At 48.3% G+C, this 15,130-nt stretch overlaps 3 protein-coding genes across 3 annotated transcripts; 2 read left to right on the top strand and 1 right to left on the bottom strand.

Moving 5' to 3' along the window:
- Window positions 1-4,231: 4,231 nt before the first annotated feature.
- On the top strand, window positions 4,232-6,333 carry sakA (mitogen-activated protein kinase HOG1; the record flags this gene model as incomplete). The annotated part of the gene is made up of 9 exons (XM_025681863.1): window positions 4,232-4,598; window positions 4,668-4,715; window positions 4,818-4,947; window positions 5,017-5,060; window positions 5,134-5,233; window positions 5,310-5,666; window positions 5,739-5,817; window positions 5,879-6,062; window positions 6,126-6,333. Exons 1-9 carry the CDS (start codon window positions 4,543-4,545, stop codon window positions 6,331-6,333), a joined length of 1,206 nt encoding a protein of 401 aa, XP_025533871.1. The 5' UTR covers window positions 4,232-4,542.
- Window positions 6,334-7,126: 793 nt separating this feature from the next.
- Window positions 7,127-10,742, top strand: BO79DRAFT_183859 (putative Avl9 protein). Its single transcript, XM_025680292.1, has 10 exons — window positions 7,127-7,379; window positions 7,670-7,774; window positions 7,868-8,110; window positions 8,222-8,249; window positions 8,300-8,363; window positions 8,422-8,501; window positions 8,551-8,722; window positions 8,771-8,811; window positions 8,862-8,999; window positions 9,052-10,742. Exons 1-10 carry the CDS (start codon window positions 7,318-7,320, stop codon window positions 10,489-10,491), a joined length of 2,373 nt encoding a protein of 790 aa, XP_025533870.1. The 5' UTR covers window positions 7,127-7,317; the 3' UTR covers window positions 10,492-10,742.
- A 566-nt stretch (window positions 10,743-11,308) lies between these two features.
- On the bottom strand, window positions 11,309-13,970 carry culA (cullin culA; the record flags this gene model as incomplete). Its single annotated transcript, XM_025679048.1, has 6 exons — window positions 11,309-11,497; window positions 11,563-13,460; window positions 13,521-13,591; window positions 13,652-13,668; window positions 13,766-13,835; window positions 13,921-13,970. The coding sequence occupies 6 exons, from the start codon at window positions 13,968-13,970 to the stop codon at window positions 11,309-11,311; spliced, it is 2,295 nt and encodes a 764-aa protein (XP_025533869.1).
- Between the last annotated feature and the right edge of the window lie 1,160 nt (window positions 13,971-15,130).

The raw sequence follows: 15,130 nt of genomic DNA, 5'->3' as shown, positions 1-15,130 counted from the left end.
GACGTGTGAATATGAAAGGGAATTAGGTATTATTACTGGTCATTATAAAGGAGGAAATAAGTTCGTGTGCGTTAATTAGTAGGAAAGGAAAAATGAGGGGGTGGAGGGAGGAAGAGGAGTAAGGTGAATGGTAGGATGTGATTGATTGATGGAAGGTTAGTTCGTAGTGGTTGGTAGAGAGGATGGGATGGAATGGGGATGGGATGGGATGGGATGGATGGGCCAGTTGTGGATGTTTCCCAATCGTCATCTAGACAGGTGGAAGTGGAGATGGCAGAAAGACAGAGGAGAGGATTACATACTCGCTCGATCGTAGGGGCGCGGGTGGGTATTTGGGAAAAACGTGGACCGGGCGACCCAAGCTTACCGCGAGTGAAAGACATAAAGGGAGAGATGGAGAGACCAAGAGAGAGGAGAAAGAGAACTTTTGGCGCTAAATGGGGGTTTGAATGGGTGAATGGATCTGATCGATCTTGGGGTTGTAATGTAAGTATAATTGTCCCTCTCTCCCCCCCCCCCAAAAAATAACAATAATAAAAAATAATAATAATAATAATAATAATAATAATAATAAATAACAATAATAATAATAATACCCTCTACTATTCCGATCTTTTATGTCAATGGTCGGGTTCACTTGATGGCCAAAGTTCTCCCTCTCCAGAGCATGTCTAAGATAGTAAGAACTCCTACTTCTTTTAGACCCTCCCCATTAACCCCTAAAAGAAACATAACCCACGCTTTACCTACTACTACTAGACTACTATTCTTGTGGTCAGATTTGTGGGCAGGCCGGGGGAGGCAAAAAGAAAAAGGGACTAATGTACTAGTAACTCAAAACGCCAGTGGCAGCAATTACAACGAGTCAGGCCAGACAGGACACACTCAGTTTGCCTAGCTAGGCTTTCTCTGTCGCTCGTAATATTTTAGCGTGTGTCTTGTATTCTTCCTTCCCTTTCCTCCAACCAACACTTACTACAACGACTACTGTGCGTCCACAAACCCCGAGTGAACTAAGGGTTTGATTCTCTATTGACGGTATTGTGTCACATCTGGTCTAGAGCCGATTCGGTGGTACCCCGTGCTCCTGAATATCCAAACAAACATTTTTCGCATATTTTCTTGACGCAGGGAGTGAGTGTCGATCCTCTTATATACTTAGATCTTCTATATTATACATTTCTTCTTTGGTTAATTATTGTGTATTTCTTATCTTGTATTGATGGTATCCTTTTTCTCAGTTTCATTTACCTTTCGGAGCATCATCTTGCCCAGCAGCACATGAAGTGAGGCTGTGGCTAACAACAGCACCCGAGTGGAACGCTGTGTGCTTAGAAGATCATCAGACTAACCGGGCAATTCATGAGGCTACCTGGTCACTTGTCGCTACATCCAATAGCATCATCCAACCGTCCCAATTAACTTAGTACTTTACGCTTAAGCATGATAGAAACCAGTATTCGCTGGCCTGTCGATATAAATCAGCTCAGCCCCCCATTGACTGCAAAGTACCCAACTTGTGTTATAGCCATGCTTTGGCTGTATCAAGAATACTAGTGTAGGGGCGCCCCTTGTCGAGCATCCCGTCCTGGATGATCGTTTTGGACGTATCCGAAAATGAATGACTTGATTCTAAGTTTTCTCATTTTCTCACTATGGAGTACACTAGTATCCGTTTTGAACTCCTCTTTTCCCCCCACTGCCCTCGAATCCTGCGTTAATAATAGGAACTTGGATCGGAGAAATGTTTTGAGACAACAACCATGTGCACATGAAACACTGGCTGTAGCTACCACAACTAAAGACACCCCTAGCTCTCTTTCCTTCCCCTCACCATAGTTACATCCATTTTTATTCTCTTGCCCATCAGAATTTTATGCTGTAAGAACAGAAGAGGGTGTGGTAAATCCCAAACATCTCTTTACACAACAGCAGAAATTCACTTCGAGAGCGTGCCATGCGAGTGAAAGAAAACTGAGGATGGACAACCGAGTTTAGATGCAATGGAATGATGGATTCTAATGATGACATGCCACTTATATTCATATCATGTCAGCAATTCGCGCTCGGATTTAATATTGCTCGCCCGTTGCATCTTATAATTCTGGACTTTGGAGACACGGACGGGTGACATTACACAACACTCGAGGTTGATTGGCCCTGTCATGTATTTGTCTATATATTCACAGCGACATTCTGCAGCTTATAGAGACATGTTAATTGATATTGAGCCTGAGAAGCATAAGCATTGTCCAGAACCGTTAGTCGCGGTCACTGGCTTTAATCAAGGTTACATAGAATGCGGCTTCATGGACCTACCGGGCTTAGACGTTACCTCGTGTAGTAGCATGCCAACGAGTCTACGGAGTACCGCTGGTCCCATTCCCAACGGAGCCACCTTCAATGTGTTGACTGTAGTGTTAATGCTGATATTAATTTGTTCATTGGAAAATAAGACATGCAGTGGACCATTTACTCAGGAATGTAGAGCAGTTAATAATGACTCGAATTTAGACACTGTCAATTGATCTCGCAGTTTACAACAGAGACTCTTCATCCAGTGTTTTGACATCAGCTTTGCAACCCCCTCACATAGAACGGTCATGCCGTAGGACGTTCCTTTCTTCATGCCAACATGAAACCAGTCTGTTGTAGTACAGCAGGGATGGCCGTGTCAAAGCGGCATGTCATGTGGCATTTGCCCATTGTCGAAACGTACCTCCATTGTGCCACAAACTCCTTGCAGTTATGAGAACCAGTCTTCTACCGGTCGCTCCGAACTTGAAATCTTGTGTACTTAGTATCAGGGTTGGGAGAGAAACAGCTTTATGGTCAGAGCGCAGATAATGATGGGGTTGGACCATCTCGGGTAAATTAGGTTGTATCGGCATATAGTCAGTCATCCTAAGACCTCGCTCCCCTCCTGTCAGGCAGCATGGCCGCTGCCGAGCACTAGTAGCTGCGTTGGCACCCCGTGCAAATTTCCTTGTGCTGAAACTCCTCGATTCTAATAATGGCGTACGAAGGGAAATCTGTCAAACTAATAATCATGACAGCCTGAACAGCCTTACACAAACCCGGATATAGTTTCCATACATAGCACGGAATACTGTACTAATGTTAGTATCACCTGATTGTCCTTTTCTGTCCTTTTTCCCCCCGGTCCCCCCCTTAGCCAGAGTTAGAAGCTTTGGCGGATACAAGATTGAGTGTGCGAGAAGATCGTTGTTCGGCCGACATGTTAGATATGAATTTATCAATGGACAGGAATAATTTTGGATGGGTTGTTCGTCACGAAATTGGTGGAATTGATTGGAACCGGCTGAGCCCCACCGAGGGGGGGGTATGATGACATTGAGGAGCACAGCTTGATGCTAACTAGTACTGATAGTATGGTTCGCCCCGGTTGGGCATTACGTAGTAGTAGACGCCTTCTTGGAATCATACTTACTGTGAGTAGTATTCCGATCGATCGCGATGATGGTAGCCCATCCATCGATCATTACTCTAGTCAGTGGCCATATGAATGGGCTGACACGGGATCTTAGGGTATACCGCAGAAGATATGAATCTCTCCCACATACACACACTCTCTCTCGCCATATTCTGGATAGTTAGGTTGGGATGTTTGTAAGTACCAGTAGTTAGTCTGGGACAATACGTATATGCTCCATGACTATTCGCCTTTTGAGATTGTTGCTGATGTACTGGAGGAACAATTCTGGTAGACCCCGCGGGGGCATTGATACTTCTTTATATATACAACATCGCAAAAGATCTAATAGAGAGACTACTAACTAATGAAGGACTAACTATATATCAATTACATGCCAATGATAATGATGATATGATTCTCTGGATAAAATTTCCCATGGACTGTTATGTAAGCGTGACGGACTTCTTCCCTGAAATTTGGAACCCTCTTCCAACCAATTCAACCAATGGGTATGACTCAAGAGTCTAGACAAGACCGCGTCACAGTGGCAGTGGCACTAGTAGTCGATCGGTAGACGAGAGGGAAGAAGAAAAAAAAAAGGAACCAAGAATCGCAGAGCTGCTCTTACACAGTACACCGTAGTAATAGTTGTTGTGCCCACACCCAGCCGGACCTTTCTGCGATACCCTGCTTCCGTCGCGGACGTCATCGGTCTTGTTTTGGGCGTTCCGGAGACTGAGAACCTCAACGGACTAGTAGGAATTACTAGAGAGAGACTCGTTTTCCCCACACACACCCTGCTGGGCGCCACCTACGGTCTTTTGCTGCCTCTTTCTCTCTCCAACACCAACAACCAGTTGTACCTCGTTCCTACTTACATCCCGCATTTTTATTCTTGCTCTTGTCGTTGTTCACTTTAGCCTCTCCTGCTACTGCTTCTTTTTTTTTTCCCCCTCCAACTCTACCTGCCTCTCCCACCTCACTCTCCTCGATCTCTTGTCTCTTTTGGCTTCCACTCCTAATCCCCAGATCTCCTGAGAACGAGCTCCGAGGCTCCCACTTTTCCCCCCTCCTTGAGTGCGGTGTACCGTCATCCTTACTCCAAAATGGCGGAATTCGTGCGTGCCCAAATCTTCGGCACCACCTTCGAAATCACAAGCAGGTGCGACTCTTTTTGACGATTTGAAGAAGATCAGTATGATCTATCGATCATTTACTCATTCTCTCGCAGGTACACAGACCTGCAGCCCGTGGGAATGGGCGCTTTTGGTCTCGTCTGGTGAGTTCGACAACCCCTCTTCTGGATTTCGCCGCCACGCGGATGGCTTCTGTGGCCCGCCCGAACAGCACATGGACTGACGCCTGTCATGGTATAATTCAGTTCTGCGAGGGATCAATTGACAGCACAGCCGGTCGCCGTCAAGAAGATTATGAAGCCGTTCAGCACACCAGTTCTGTCCAAGAGAACGTACCGCGAGTTGAAGCTGTTGAAGCATCTACGACACGAAAATGTTAGCCAAAACCCCCCCCACCAAGAGGCGGTCCGCCATCCGCCGTACCGCAATGCTGACTATGAGCAGATAATCAGTCTCAGTGATATTTTCATTTCTCCGCTCGAGGATATGTAAGAAATTTTGCCTGCTTCGAGTTCTCACTTAAGTTGCCTTGTTTCTTTTTCATTCTGACGATCGCTGCAGCTATTTCGTCACGGAACTCCTGGGAACCGACCTCCATAGACTCCTCACCTCCCGTCCTCTGGAAAAGCAGTTCATTCAGTATTTCCTCTACCAAATTTTGGTACGCCATTCTGATAGTTGTTTCCGCGCTTTTTCTATCGTGGATCTGTCCCCTGGCGTACGCTGACCATCCGCAGCGAGGACTAAAATATGTCCACTCGGCCGGTGTTGTTCATCGCGATCTTAAGCCGAGCAACATCCTCATCAACGAGAACTGCGACTTGAAGATTTGCGACTTTGGACTTGCCCGTATCCAAGACCCCCAGATGACAGGCTATGTCTCGACCCGGTATTATCGCGCTCCCGAGATCATGCTCACATGGCAAAAATACGACGTGGAAGTGGATATTTGGAGTGCGGCCTGCATCTTTGCGGAGATGCTGGAGGGAAAGCCATTGTTCCCAGGAAAGGATCATGTCAACCAATTTTCGATTATCACAGAGCTTTTGGGCACCCCGCCGGACGATGTTATTCAGACCATCTGCAGTGAGAACGTGAGCATCTCCTCCCCGCTACCGTGAATGCTGCTCTTTCGATGATCTATCGCTAATACTTTATCATGTTAGACTCTGCGATTCGTCAAGTCGCTGCCTAAACGCGAACGTCAACCTCTGGCTAGCAAGTTCAAGAATGCCGACCCAGATGGTATGTATATCACCATTAATCAAATCAGTCGACGCTGGCCCGGTCTCTAACATCATCATAGCTGTTGATCTCCTCGAACGAATGCTAGTTTTTGACCCGAAGAAGCGAATCCGTGCAGGCGAAGCGCTTGCGCATGAGTATCTCGCACCTTACCACGATCCCACCGACGAACCTGTGGCCGAAGAGAAGTTCGATTGGTCCTTCAACGACGCCGACCTGCCGGTGGACACCTGGAAGATTATGATGTGGGTACTTGCGAAGTAGGGTTTCTTAAGTATTGATTGCTAACCTAGAGTAGGTACTCGGAGATTCTTGACTTCCACAACATTGACCAGGCCAATGATGCTGGCCAAGTGCTCGTTGAAGGAGCAGTCGCCGATGGACAGCAGGCCTTCGCATGAGGAGGTTCCACAATATAATGCCATGGACAAGGCGCAGGCAGCGATGCGATATGATTATGACGTCGTCAATTCCTTCGATTTCTCTTGGTATGTAGACTGGAAGCGGGGACTGTGATATGGTGTTTTTTTGCCCGACACGGGTCTTCTTGTGCTCCCTTACCAAATTTTTCTTTTTACTCTTTCATCAATCCTACTTCCAGGCGTTTACACACGACCCACGCTTGGAAACTTTTTCTACCTGCGTTGAGAGTCGGACGAACTGGAGATTGGACCCGTCTGTAACACGACTGAATTATTTTTTGTTACCCATTCTTGATGCTATATATACACTTCTTCTTGGTCCACGATTGATGAGCATGCGTGTTATAAATCTCTTTTTGATTAACTTGAGTGTATTGGGGTGTGTGTGTTGTGCCTGTCCCTCCCTCTCTCCCTCTGTGTGTGTGTGTGTGTTTGAGGAAACTGTTTGGATTTGCGTATGTGCGCCATAGAATCGAATTTGAGAAAAAAAACATACTAATTTCGTGACGTTTGAGGTCTTTCTGGTTTCCTTTGGGTCTAAGGAGGGAGGGTGGGGAGATGGAAATGGAACACAAGTACAGTGCGAGATCGTAGTCCCTAATAAAAGTGCTAAGGAGCAAGAGGGCGTCAATTCCTTATCTTTCATCGAAGCCATCAGCACCTTAAATAGTAGCCAACCTTAATCCCGAGGCAGCCTGTCCAGCGGGGCGTATGGGGCCCTCCTTTTGCAGGAGTAAGTTCTGTCTCTCTTTCCCCCAACTTCCCGTCACCGCCCGGCCGGGGGAACCAATCTGCAGCGGATCTGGATCAATCTGCCAGCAGCTTGCTCCTTCCCCCCCTGGTCGGGGGTCCAGTTTAATTCCAAGACTACCGACTGACTCGGACTAGTGATCGCTTCCTCGAGTCTTGCATTAATTGTCTGTCGTCCCTTTCGTCCCACGTGAGGCTTCGTCCAGTTTTATCTTTTATTGGGTTCTCTTCTAGACAGGAGGGGGCTTCCTCCTATTTTCAAAAAGGTGGAAATTGGCTTGGAACGTGTCACTTCTCAGTCCCCATTTTCTATGACCGTCCCCACGCCATGTCTTGCGTCCGCAGTGGTCAGGATCCCATTGTCATGGTCATAGATTTTCACCATGCAAGGTGAGTGTCTCGTCGTCGGCTGAAGCAAGCCCAAGAGGGGCAAGAAAGATGTTCTAGAAGGGAGGCTATGGAGTGGCTTGCTCCCCAACCACTATCAACATTCCTCGATTGCACACCCTTTACTACTACTACTAGTGGCTCACCTCCCCGCTATCATGGTGACTGGGTCGGAGTCAAGCACTAGCACTTGTACCTCATCTCTGTTTCCTGTGTCTCACTTGTTTTCTTCATTTGATCCATCGCCCCACGAGCTAGATTTGCTAACCATCGATATTTATTTACTCTACCAGGGGTCCCGAAATAGAACTATGCGTTGGAGACGATGGAAGCGATCCTGCAGCGGAGAATGACTGGTCTTTATTACCGTTTATGGCCTTATCTGATGGAGCGCATATGTACGACCCGAACTGTCTTATCCATCCCTCGTGGACCAATACGACTACCGAGAGATCGCTTTGAGCTGCGTTGACACACATTGTACCTTCTAGGTCCACCGAAGAGTTCTCGTACTTTACCGTGCGGCGGAAGGAGACCCCTACCGAACCTGCGACTTCACTCTTCGGCATCTCTTGTTCCCGACAGATCGATTCGAATCTTCTCATATATCGCCCTCCGGATGTTACAAGATCCACGGTGCAAAAAGCGGTGGTAGTGGTGACGGATAACCCTCGGAGCTTGGGACAACTGAGGGAGAAACTGTCTGTTGTGACTTCGGCTTGGTTTGCCCAGCGGTATGTCTATCAGCCAATGCCAATTTCTGGGACGATCTGCTCTCGCTTGCTATTGGGCAATGGTACATTGGATAATATCGTCGGGTGTCTTGGCTGACACAGCATCAACAGGGATTTTTCGGATATCGATATTCTAAAGGTGCGCTCTTAGATAGAAGTCTGTCTCGACCCTTACTCACATCTTCTTAGAAATTTAGGGAAGGCCTCGTGATCAGTCTGAGGAAGGATGAGGGATCAAAAGACCAAAACCTAGGTATGACTGCCCTGCATTTTGGCTTCGCGATTCCCTCTGGTTGACGTTTTGTATCAAGGTCTTTCCCTGCGGGAGATGATCCATGAGTTCAAATATCAAACCTTGGTTCTCTTCAAGGCTCTACTTCTACAGCCAAAGGTAAGCAGTGCCCAGAACAACGGTATACTCACATACTAATGTTACATAGATGCTCTTCTTCGGCTCCCGATGCGAACGGCTGTGCATGATTCAGTTCTCTCTCGTTTCTCTCATTCCTGGGCTTTTGAATAAGTTACAGGACTGTGCTGATCCCGCGTTTGATACCTACGCACAGACTGTGGAACAGCCGACGTCCCTCAAGACGAGTGATAGAAATTCTTGTACGTCATCTAATCCCTTCTTCACTGGGTGTATACTAATATCCACAGTATTGGCATATATGGGTCTACCTCTGCAGATTTTCGGCAAGGTTCGTGAAAACACCATATGTAGAGTTTAGGCTCTTCTAACATGATCTAGGGAAGCATGTTCGGGCCCTACACGCCATTGCAGCAGCTGGATCTGCTAGCCGATTATGGAACAAAGTCGTACGTTGTCGGCTCGACTAATTCATTACTGTTACAGCAAAAGGATCGCTATAGCGACATACTAGTTAATGTGAGAACAGTTCGACCCTTTATAGATTCTCTGCTAACATCTGAAATCTTAGCTTGACGAAGATACCATTAATATCTCATCTCCCACCCTCCGGAATGCCTTGGCACTATCTGTCGCAGACCGGCGCTGGATTGACCTTCTCACCCAAATCATCAACGACACATGGGATGAGGCCCATCCAGAGCAGCCTAAGACCCACGGATATATGGGGTCGGAGGAATTCATTAGACTACAATTTGAAGAATACCTCTTAGCACTCCTCGCCTGCATGCAGTATCACGAAGAGCTCAACTCTCTGAATGCTGACGAGTTAGGCCGGAGGAGCCGTGCCCATCTAGAAGCATTCAATATTGAGGGAGACCCGGCTTTGGAATTCAATTCCGAATTCTTGGCGCAGTGGAGGAACACGCCGAATTATTCGCTGTTCAAACGTCTGACCTCTGATGCGCTTCTTTTTTCGATCGTTGAGCCTCGCCATCCCTGCGCAGGAGGGCTCACCATTGATGATGTCCAACGACGTTTGTCTCAACAAGTCGCGGAGCTTCACTTAGACGAAAGGGTCCGTGAAAGTCGCGAGGCTCTGAACAGGCACATTTCTACTGGGCAGAAGAAAGTGAGCGCGGCATTCAACAGCTTCTGGGCGGACATCGAATCCATGCGGGAGGCGCAACGCAAAAAGAATGAAGAGAAAGCCTCCCAATCGCAATCGCAACGTTCATCCTTGGACAAAGGCTCTCGGAACTCTCCACCGTTTTCACCGTCCGACACCGCATCGGTGCATTCCACCAGCGGTGCTTCCTGGTTCTCTGCGCGTAAAGCTCCTGCTGTCGATCTCACCCAAGCACAGGCATCCGTGAGTGCAGCAAGCCAGAAGGCAGGTGCTTATCTCAGCTCCTGGGGCTCTTGGGCCAGTGAGAAGCGGAAGGAATGGCAAGAGAAGAAAACCACGCCGGCATCACCAACTTCCGTCAATTCGCCATCGGCTCCGGCACTAAACAGCATCACAGAAGCCAGCGAGGCGGACCGAGGAAGACGGCGGTCCATGCAGTCTCGCCGCAGCGAAGACTCCACAATCTCCCGCAGTGGAAGCAGAAGAAAGCGGTGGAGCAATATTCTCCTGCGGCGGGAAAGCGGGGAGTTCAGCTCCGCCTACCGAAAGGACGACGAGAGCAGCAACAACGGCGAGCAGGACACGTATTCGAGATCGCCCTTGTCTCGCACAGCTTCATCAGTTCACGATGACGAGGTCCCCGCGATAGAATCAACCCAACCGCCTATTGAGCCCACAACCCATTCCGCACCCGAAATCAATGAGCCCGCACCTACCACTGCAGCGGAACATACGAACAAGTCACCACCTGATGAAGCCGAAACCTCTAAACTGAAGTCCCCGGAAGACGAAGCGAAGGCTCCTACTACTACCCACTTGCAACCATCTCCTGACATCAAGGAGGTGTCCCCGGAACCGATCGAGCCGCATGCCGAGAAATAAGACAATCATTCTGTTGATGTCTACTCGATCATTATAATAGTAATAAGGGAACAACCAATTTCCCCCTGTTCCCATTCTGTATGTAAGCCTCCCGCTTTATGTCACGACAGGCTTTTTTTTCTATTTCTCCCTTTCGGGGAGACACCCCTCTCACCCATGCTCATCTATCATCGAGAGCTCCTGATACCCGAAGAGGACACAAATAATGCCTGTATATATGACGACGCATGCCATCTATCTCAAATGTCGTGTATACTCTGTCCCATCATGTGAACTGATACATAGTAATAGCATAGTAGCTAGATAACGCTCATAGTGTTTTGATACCAATCATACATAATATTTGCATCAAATATTTACTCACTAGTTCTTGATTGTATAGTCTAATATTAATGAAGGGCTGTCTTTCAACATATAGAAAAATATTCCAATTTTTACTAATTACTCAGATCGCTGCTCAGCCCAGTCTCAAATCGGAGTTTCAGTTTAGATGAATTTAGATGAAGGAATATGATGAGAAAGTGAAAAGTGGGATCCAGTCTAATTGTATATCTGGGTTGTCATTTGTCGTAGCAGCGCTGTGAAGAAAGCAAAAAACACAACGTTTCCCATCCGCCGCTCCTCGATGTGCCATTGGGACAATATGAGTCAAGATAGAAGAAGACTAATGTAAAAATAAGGAAGCTACCGCGCTAACAGGACATTTGAGATGATGGTTGATGTGGTGTTGTGATCTTGATCCAGGATGAGGGGATTGAACCGCCAGATGAAAGGAAAGGATGAGGAAAGGGAATGGAGAACTCGGGCTGTATGGCGATCACGCGATGTAAGCGATCTCATCACCGTCCAGCCGCTCTATATAATCCTTCTCCATGAGTGCTTCGATGTTCTTCTTGATGTCCGGGACCTTGGGAGGGAAACGCGACTTGACCTGTTGAATCACTTCTTGGACAAGTTGCACGTGCTTCATCTTCTTGCGGGATTTCATGATACGGACAATGGCGGACTGTGTTATACACATGTTAGCGACATGGAAATTCTTCCAATATGGCATATTTGCAAGGGACATACCTGAAGCAGCAGCTTCCGATCCTCCTCAATCGTCTTGTGCGTATCATCAGACTCAACCTTCTGCTCAGACTTGATCTGGATGTTGAGGTTGACCTTGATCTTCTTGTTCTTGAAGTTATAGTTCAGGGAGAAGGATGTACCAGGTTCTGGCTTCGACCCCTCCGGATTTATGATGAGCACCTTGGCCTTCAGGAAGATACTCAGGTTCGGGTCAAGGATCTCGGGAGCAAGGGATGTGGCTTTCTGGATTTCCTCGTAGGACAGAGTGTCATGTTCGTTGAACAGTAAGAGAATACCCATCTGGAAGGTCGACACCTGGAACGTGTACGGAACCTTGGTGTTTTTGATGTAGTTGGTCTTGATTTCACCTTTGCATAGCTGCCAGAGCCATGTCAACTTACGACCGTTATGCTTGTCAAAGTAGAAACTCTGGAACCGTTCAGCAGTCTTGACGATTTCCGGTGGCGCGAGGAAGTCAGTCGAAGGCGCACTAAGGGGCCAGAATCCAGTCCCCAGGATCTGGAAGTGTGAGTCCACCAGTTTCCTCCGATCGTCATCGTCGAGAATCTTCTCCTGCCAGTCTCTGTAGCTGGCGTTAAGATCCTTCGAAATCTGAATGTCTTGGAACATGCGCTGCAGCTTGTTGGTGTACTCGAATCCACACGCCTCCTTAAGCTTGCTAATCATACTGGTCTCTGCATCGTCAGAGACCGAGCTGACGTGGACGAGACGTTTAGCCAGCATCTTGGAGTAGAACTTCTGGAACACATCCTTGTCTTCAATGTACTTGAAGACAGTCATGATCTGCACCAGCATTTCTTCGAGTTCAGACTCTTCCGCTGCCTTGGAGCCCTTCTTGAGCAGTGAGTCGGTGTACCGGGCCAGCAATTCCGGGGTCTTTGTTGAACCAGATTTGCAGATCTTATTGCGGTTTACAAATTCACGGCAAGCATTATCTAGAGACCGGACGAACTCCGACTCGCCGTTGAAGGCTTCGCTTACCAGACTCTGATACCGGGTGTGCACCTGCAACAGTGCATCGACGTAGAGCTTGGGCTCAAAGGATTCGCCATCCGCGGCAACCTTTTCCACGGCAGCCAAGCCTGCCTTCCTGACGTGGGCTTCAAACTTAGTGCGGAGAGGGTCCAGGCCGTCTTTAATGCGAGACAAGAGTCTGTACATCCGGGCTAGATCTTCTTGGCGTTCATTATCCAACAACACTTGGAACTCGTCCCGCAGGAGTTCGGAGTGCGCGGTAACAAGCACATCCAGGCACGTGTCAGTGAGGTGCTTAGAGATATCCGGGTGCAGATACAAGCCCACGCGCGCCTTCTCTTCGTCCAGACGAGCCTCCGCCTTCTTCATGTACTCAACAACACTGTTCTCTGCGACAAACTGGCGTGATTCATTCTCGTAATAGACCCTGGTGGCATCAATGAAGGGCTTCTCGAAGTAATACCGATAGACCTCCAAGGTGGATTTGCTAGAGTCGCTCTCGTCCAAGCCAAGGGAGACGAAGGAGTCAACAATGCTCTTGATCTGAGACTGCTCGATGGTTTCGCCGTTTCTCTGCTTCTCAACCAAGTTGAGCACCGCTTCCATGACCTTCTCATGGACCTTCATGAAGAAGTCATCCTTCCACTTGACCAAGTGCAAGGTATACACATCGTATACATTCTTCTTGCCTTCGTCAATCTCCCGCTTGACCCAGTGACGGTTCAAATATTTGAAAAGATGGTTGATGTACTTAGCCGCCGTCGTGTAGCGGAGCCACTCTCGGATGTAAAATCCTAGCAGGGCCTCTTCCGCATGACCCTCGGACTCCTGGTATACCGCGTCAAGGTGACGAGAAAGGTACTCCCCGAGCAACTTGTACAGTTCCTCTCCTAGTAGGTGTGCTGGTGATGCCGTCAGCTGTGGGGTTCTGAGACTCAAGAATTTGTGTGGTTGTGACCGACCGCCATGATGCGCTTTTATGTTTTGGCTGCTGCCGATGGCCTTTTGTGACGTGCAAAAGTTATGAACGGCGCTTGTTTCTGCAGGTTAGCCAATACATGGGGGCAGGAGACGCCTCGGAACCAGGACATACGTATACAACGCCATGTACTAGAACAACGAAGATGATATGTCAGCACACCATCCAGCTCGGCAGACAATGATGGTCCTGACGGGGAAGCCAGGAAAAGAAATTTGAACGGCATACAGTTTTCATATCCACACCTTCCTCCAACTTGAGCATCACGCTGTCGATGCCCTTCTCTAGGAACGTCCATCTGCGCACCGTCAGCCAAGGTCCCGACCAAAGCCGCTATATAATTCCTTCTGACAAGAGCGGCCGCCCAGCTCAAAAGGACTCACGTTTCATCCAAATCATCCTTGTGAGGGATTTGGGGGATAAGAGCAGGCATTCTGCGAGCTATGGATAGTCGAGTTCGAGCCTTGAGCACAGGTCTATGGAGTAAACGGGACAGCATTAGCTTATGCGAATTTGAGACGACTCCTTTTGAGGAGTTGTCAAGGCGGAGGAAGGTTCTCGTTATGGGACGAAACAATGGACAAGGAGACGATAGCGACCAGGCACAAAGACATGTGAGGATGAAAGGGAACACGGAACTTACCTCAACGTCTCAAGGATAAAATGAGTGACCGCACGATGAGCGGTGGGCGGCTAAGCTTTAAGGCAGCGATGATGAGTCTAAATATCAGCTTCAGGACCTCAGCCTAGCATTTAAGGCAGAAGAGAAGCTGGCGCGTTGTGGGAGACGACCCAAGGAGCCACGAGGATTGCACTGCAAATGCCCGGAACTACTAGAGTAGGTAGTGACGCGCCTTGGGGGAGAGAGGGTGGGGAGGGTAGAAAAGCGAAGGCGGGAGGAGATATGATTTGAGCAAAGGAAGCAGAAAGAGGGCGTGGCGGTTGGGCGGAAGAACTAAGATGGGGGGGAGAATGATGATGGCTGGTGGTTGGTGGTTGGTTTAGTTTGGCGGTTACTAAGTAACTTGGTGGAGGTTCCTCCAACAGAGGGGGGGAATTGCTCGCTATTTGCGGTAGGCGGTCAAGCGTTCTCGATCTAGATTTAGATTCCCCAGGCCGCCCTGCTGATGATCGGGACTAGTACAGAGTCCTGTGAATAGTCTTTCTTTAATTTTAAATTACTCCAGGGTTCGTTCCAGGTCTCTTCAGCATCGTGTTACACTGTGCACGTCCAGCTTTATATTTCCCCCAAGACCTTCCCCAAATTGTATCCTTAACACCCTTTGGGTAGGCTGGCACGGGACCCGACCCTTGGGATCAACCGCTACGTAACCGCCTACCTTTTTTTCTGACCCCCCCCCCCCCCAAAAATGTTCATCTGTCACACAGCCAATGTCGATCTGACTGGACACATCCTCCGCCGTTGGAGAGAAGACGTATCTAAGATCTCCTGGCATCAATGACACGTTGGATGCGAGACAATCAGCTCATTGCGTGACAAAATGCTAACTGTCATGCATTCTTCGTCCCCTCACAGGGGGCAAGCAGTACCAATGACGTCACACATATTCTTATTACGGATGAACTGATCTT

This window comes from Aspergillus costaricaensis, assembly GCF_003184835.1.
Source record: "Aspergillus costaricaensis CBS 115574 unplaced genomic scaffold BO79scaffold_67, whole genome shotgun sequence".
Lineage (NCBI taxonomy): Eukaryota > Fungi > Ascomycota > Eurotiomycetes > Eurotiales > Aspergillaceae > Aspergillus > Aspergillus costaricensis.
Note: the sequence above shows the minus strand (reverse complement) of the source record. Positions and strands in the feature narration are given on the sequence as shown.

Coding starts and splice junctions, on each gene's coding strand:
- BO79DRAFT_183859 (XM_025680292.1), top strand. CDS start 7,318: ATGTCTTGCGTCCGCAGTGGTCAGGATCCCATTGTCATGGTCATAGAT. Junction 7,775..7,867: donor TTATCTGATGGAGCGCATAT/GTACGACCCGAA, acceptor TGTACCTTCTAG/GTCCACCGAAGAGTTCTCGT. Junction 9,000..9,051: donor ATAGCGACATACTAGTTAAT/GTGAGAACAGTT, acceptor CTGAAATCTTAG/CTTGACGAAGATACCATTAA.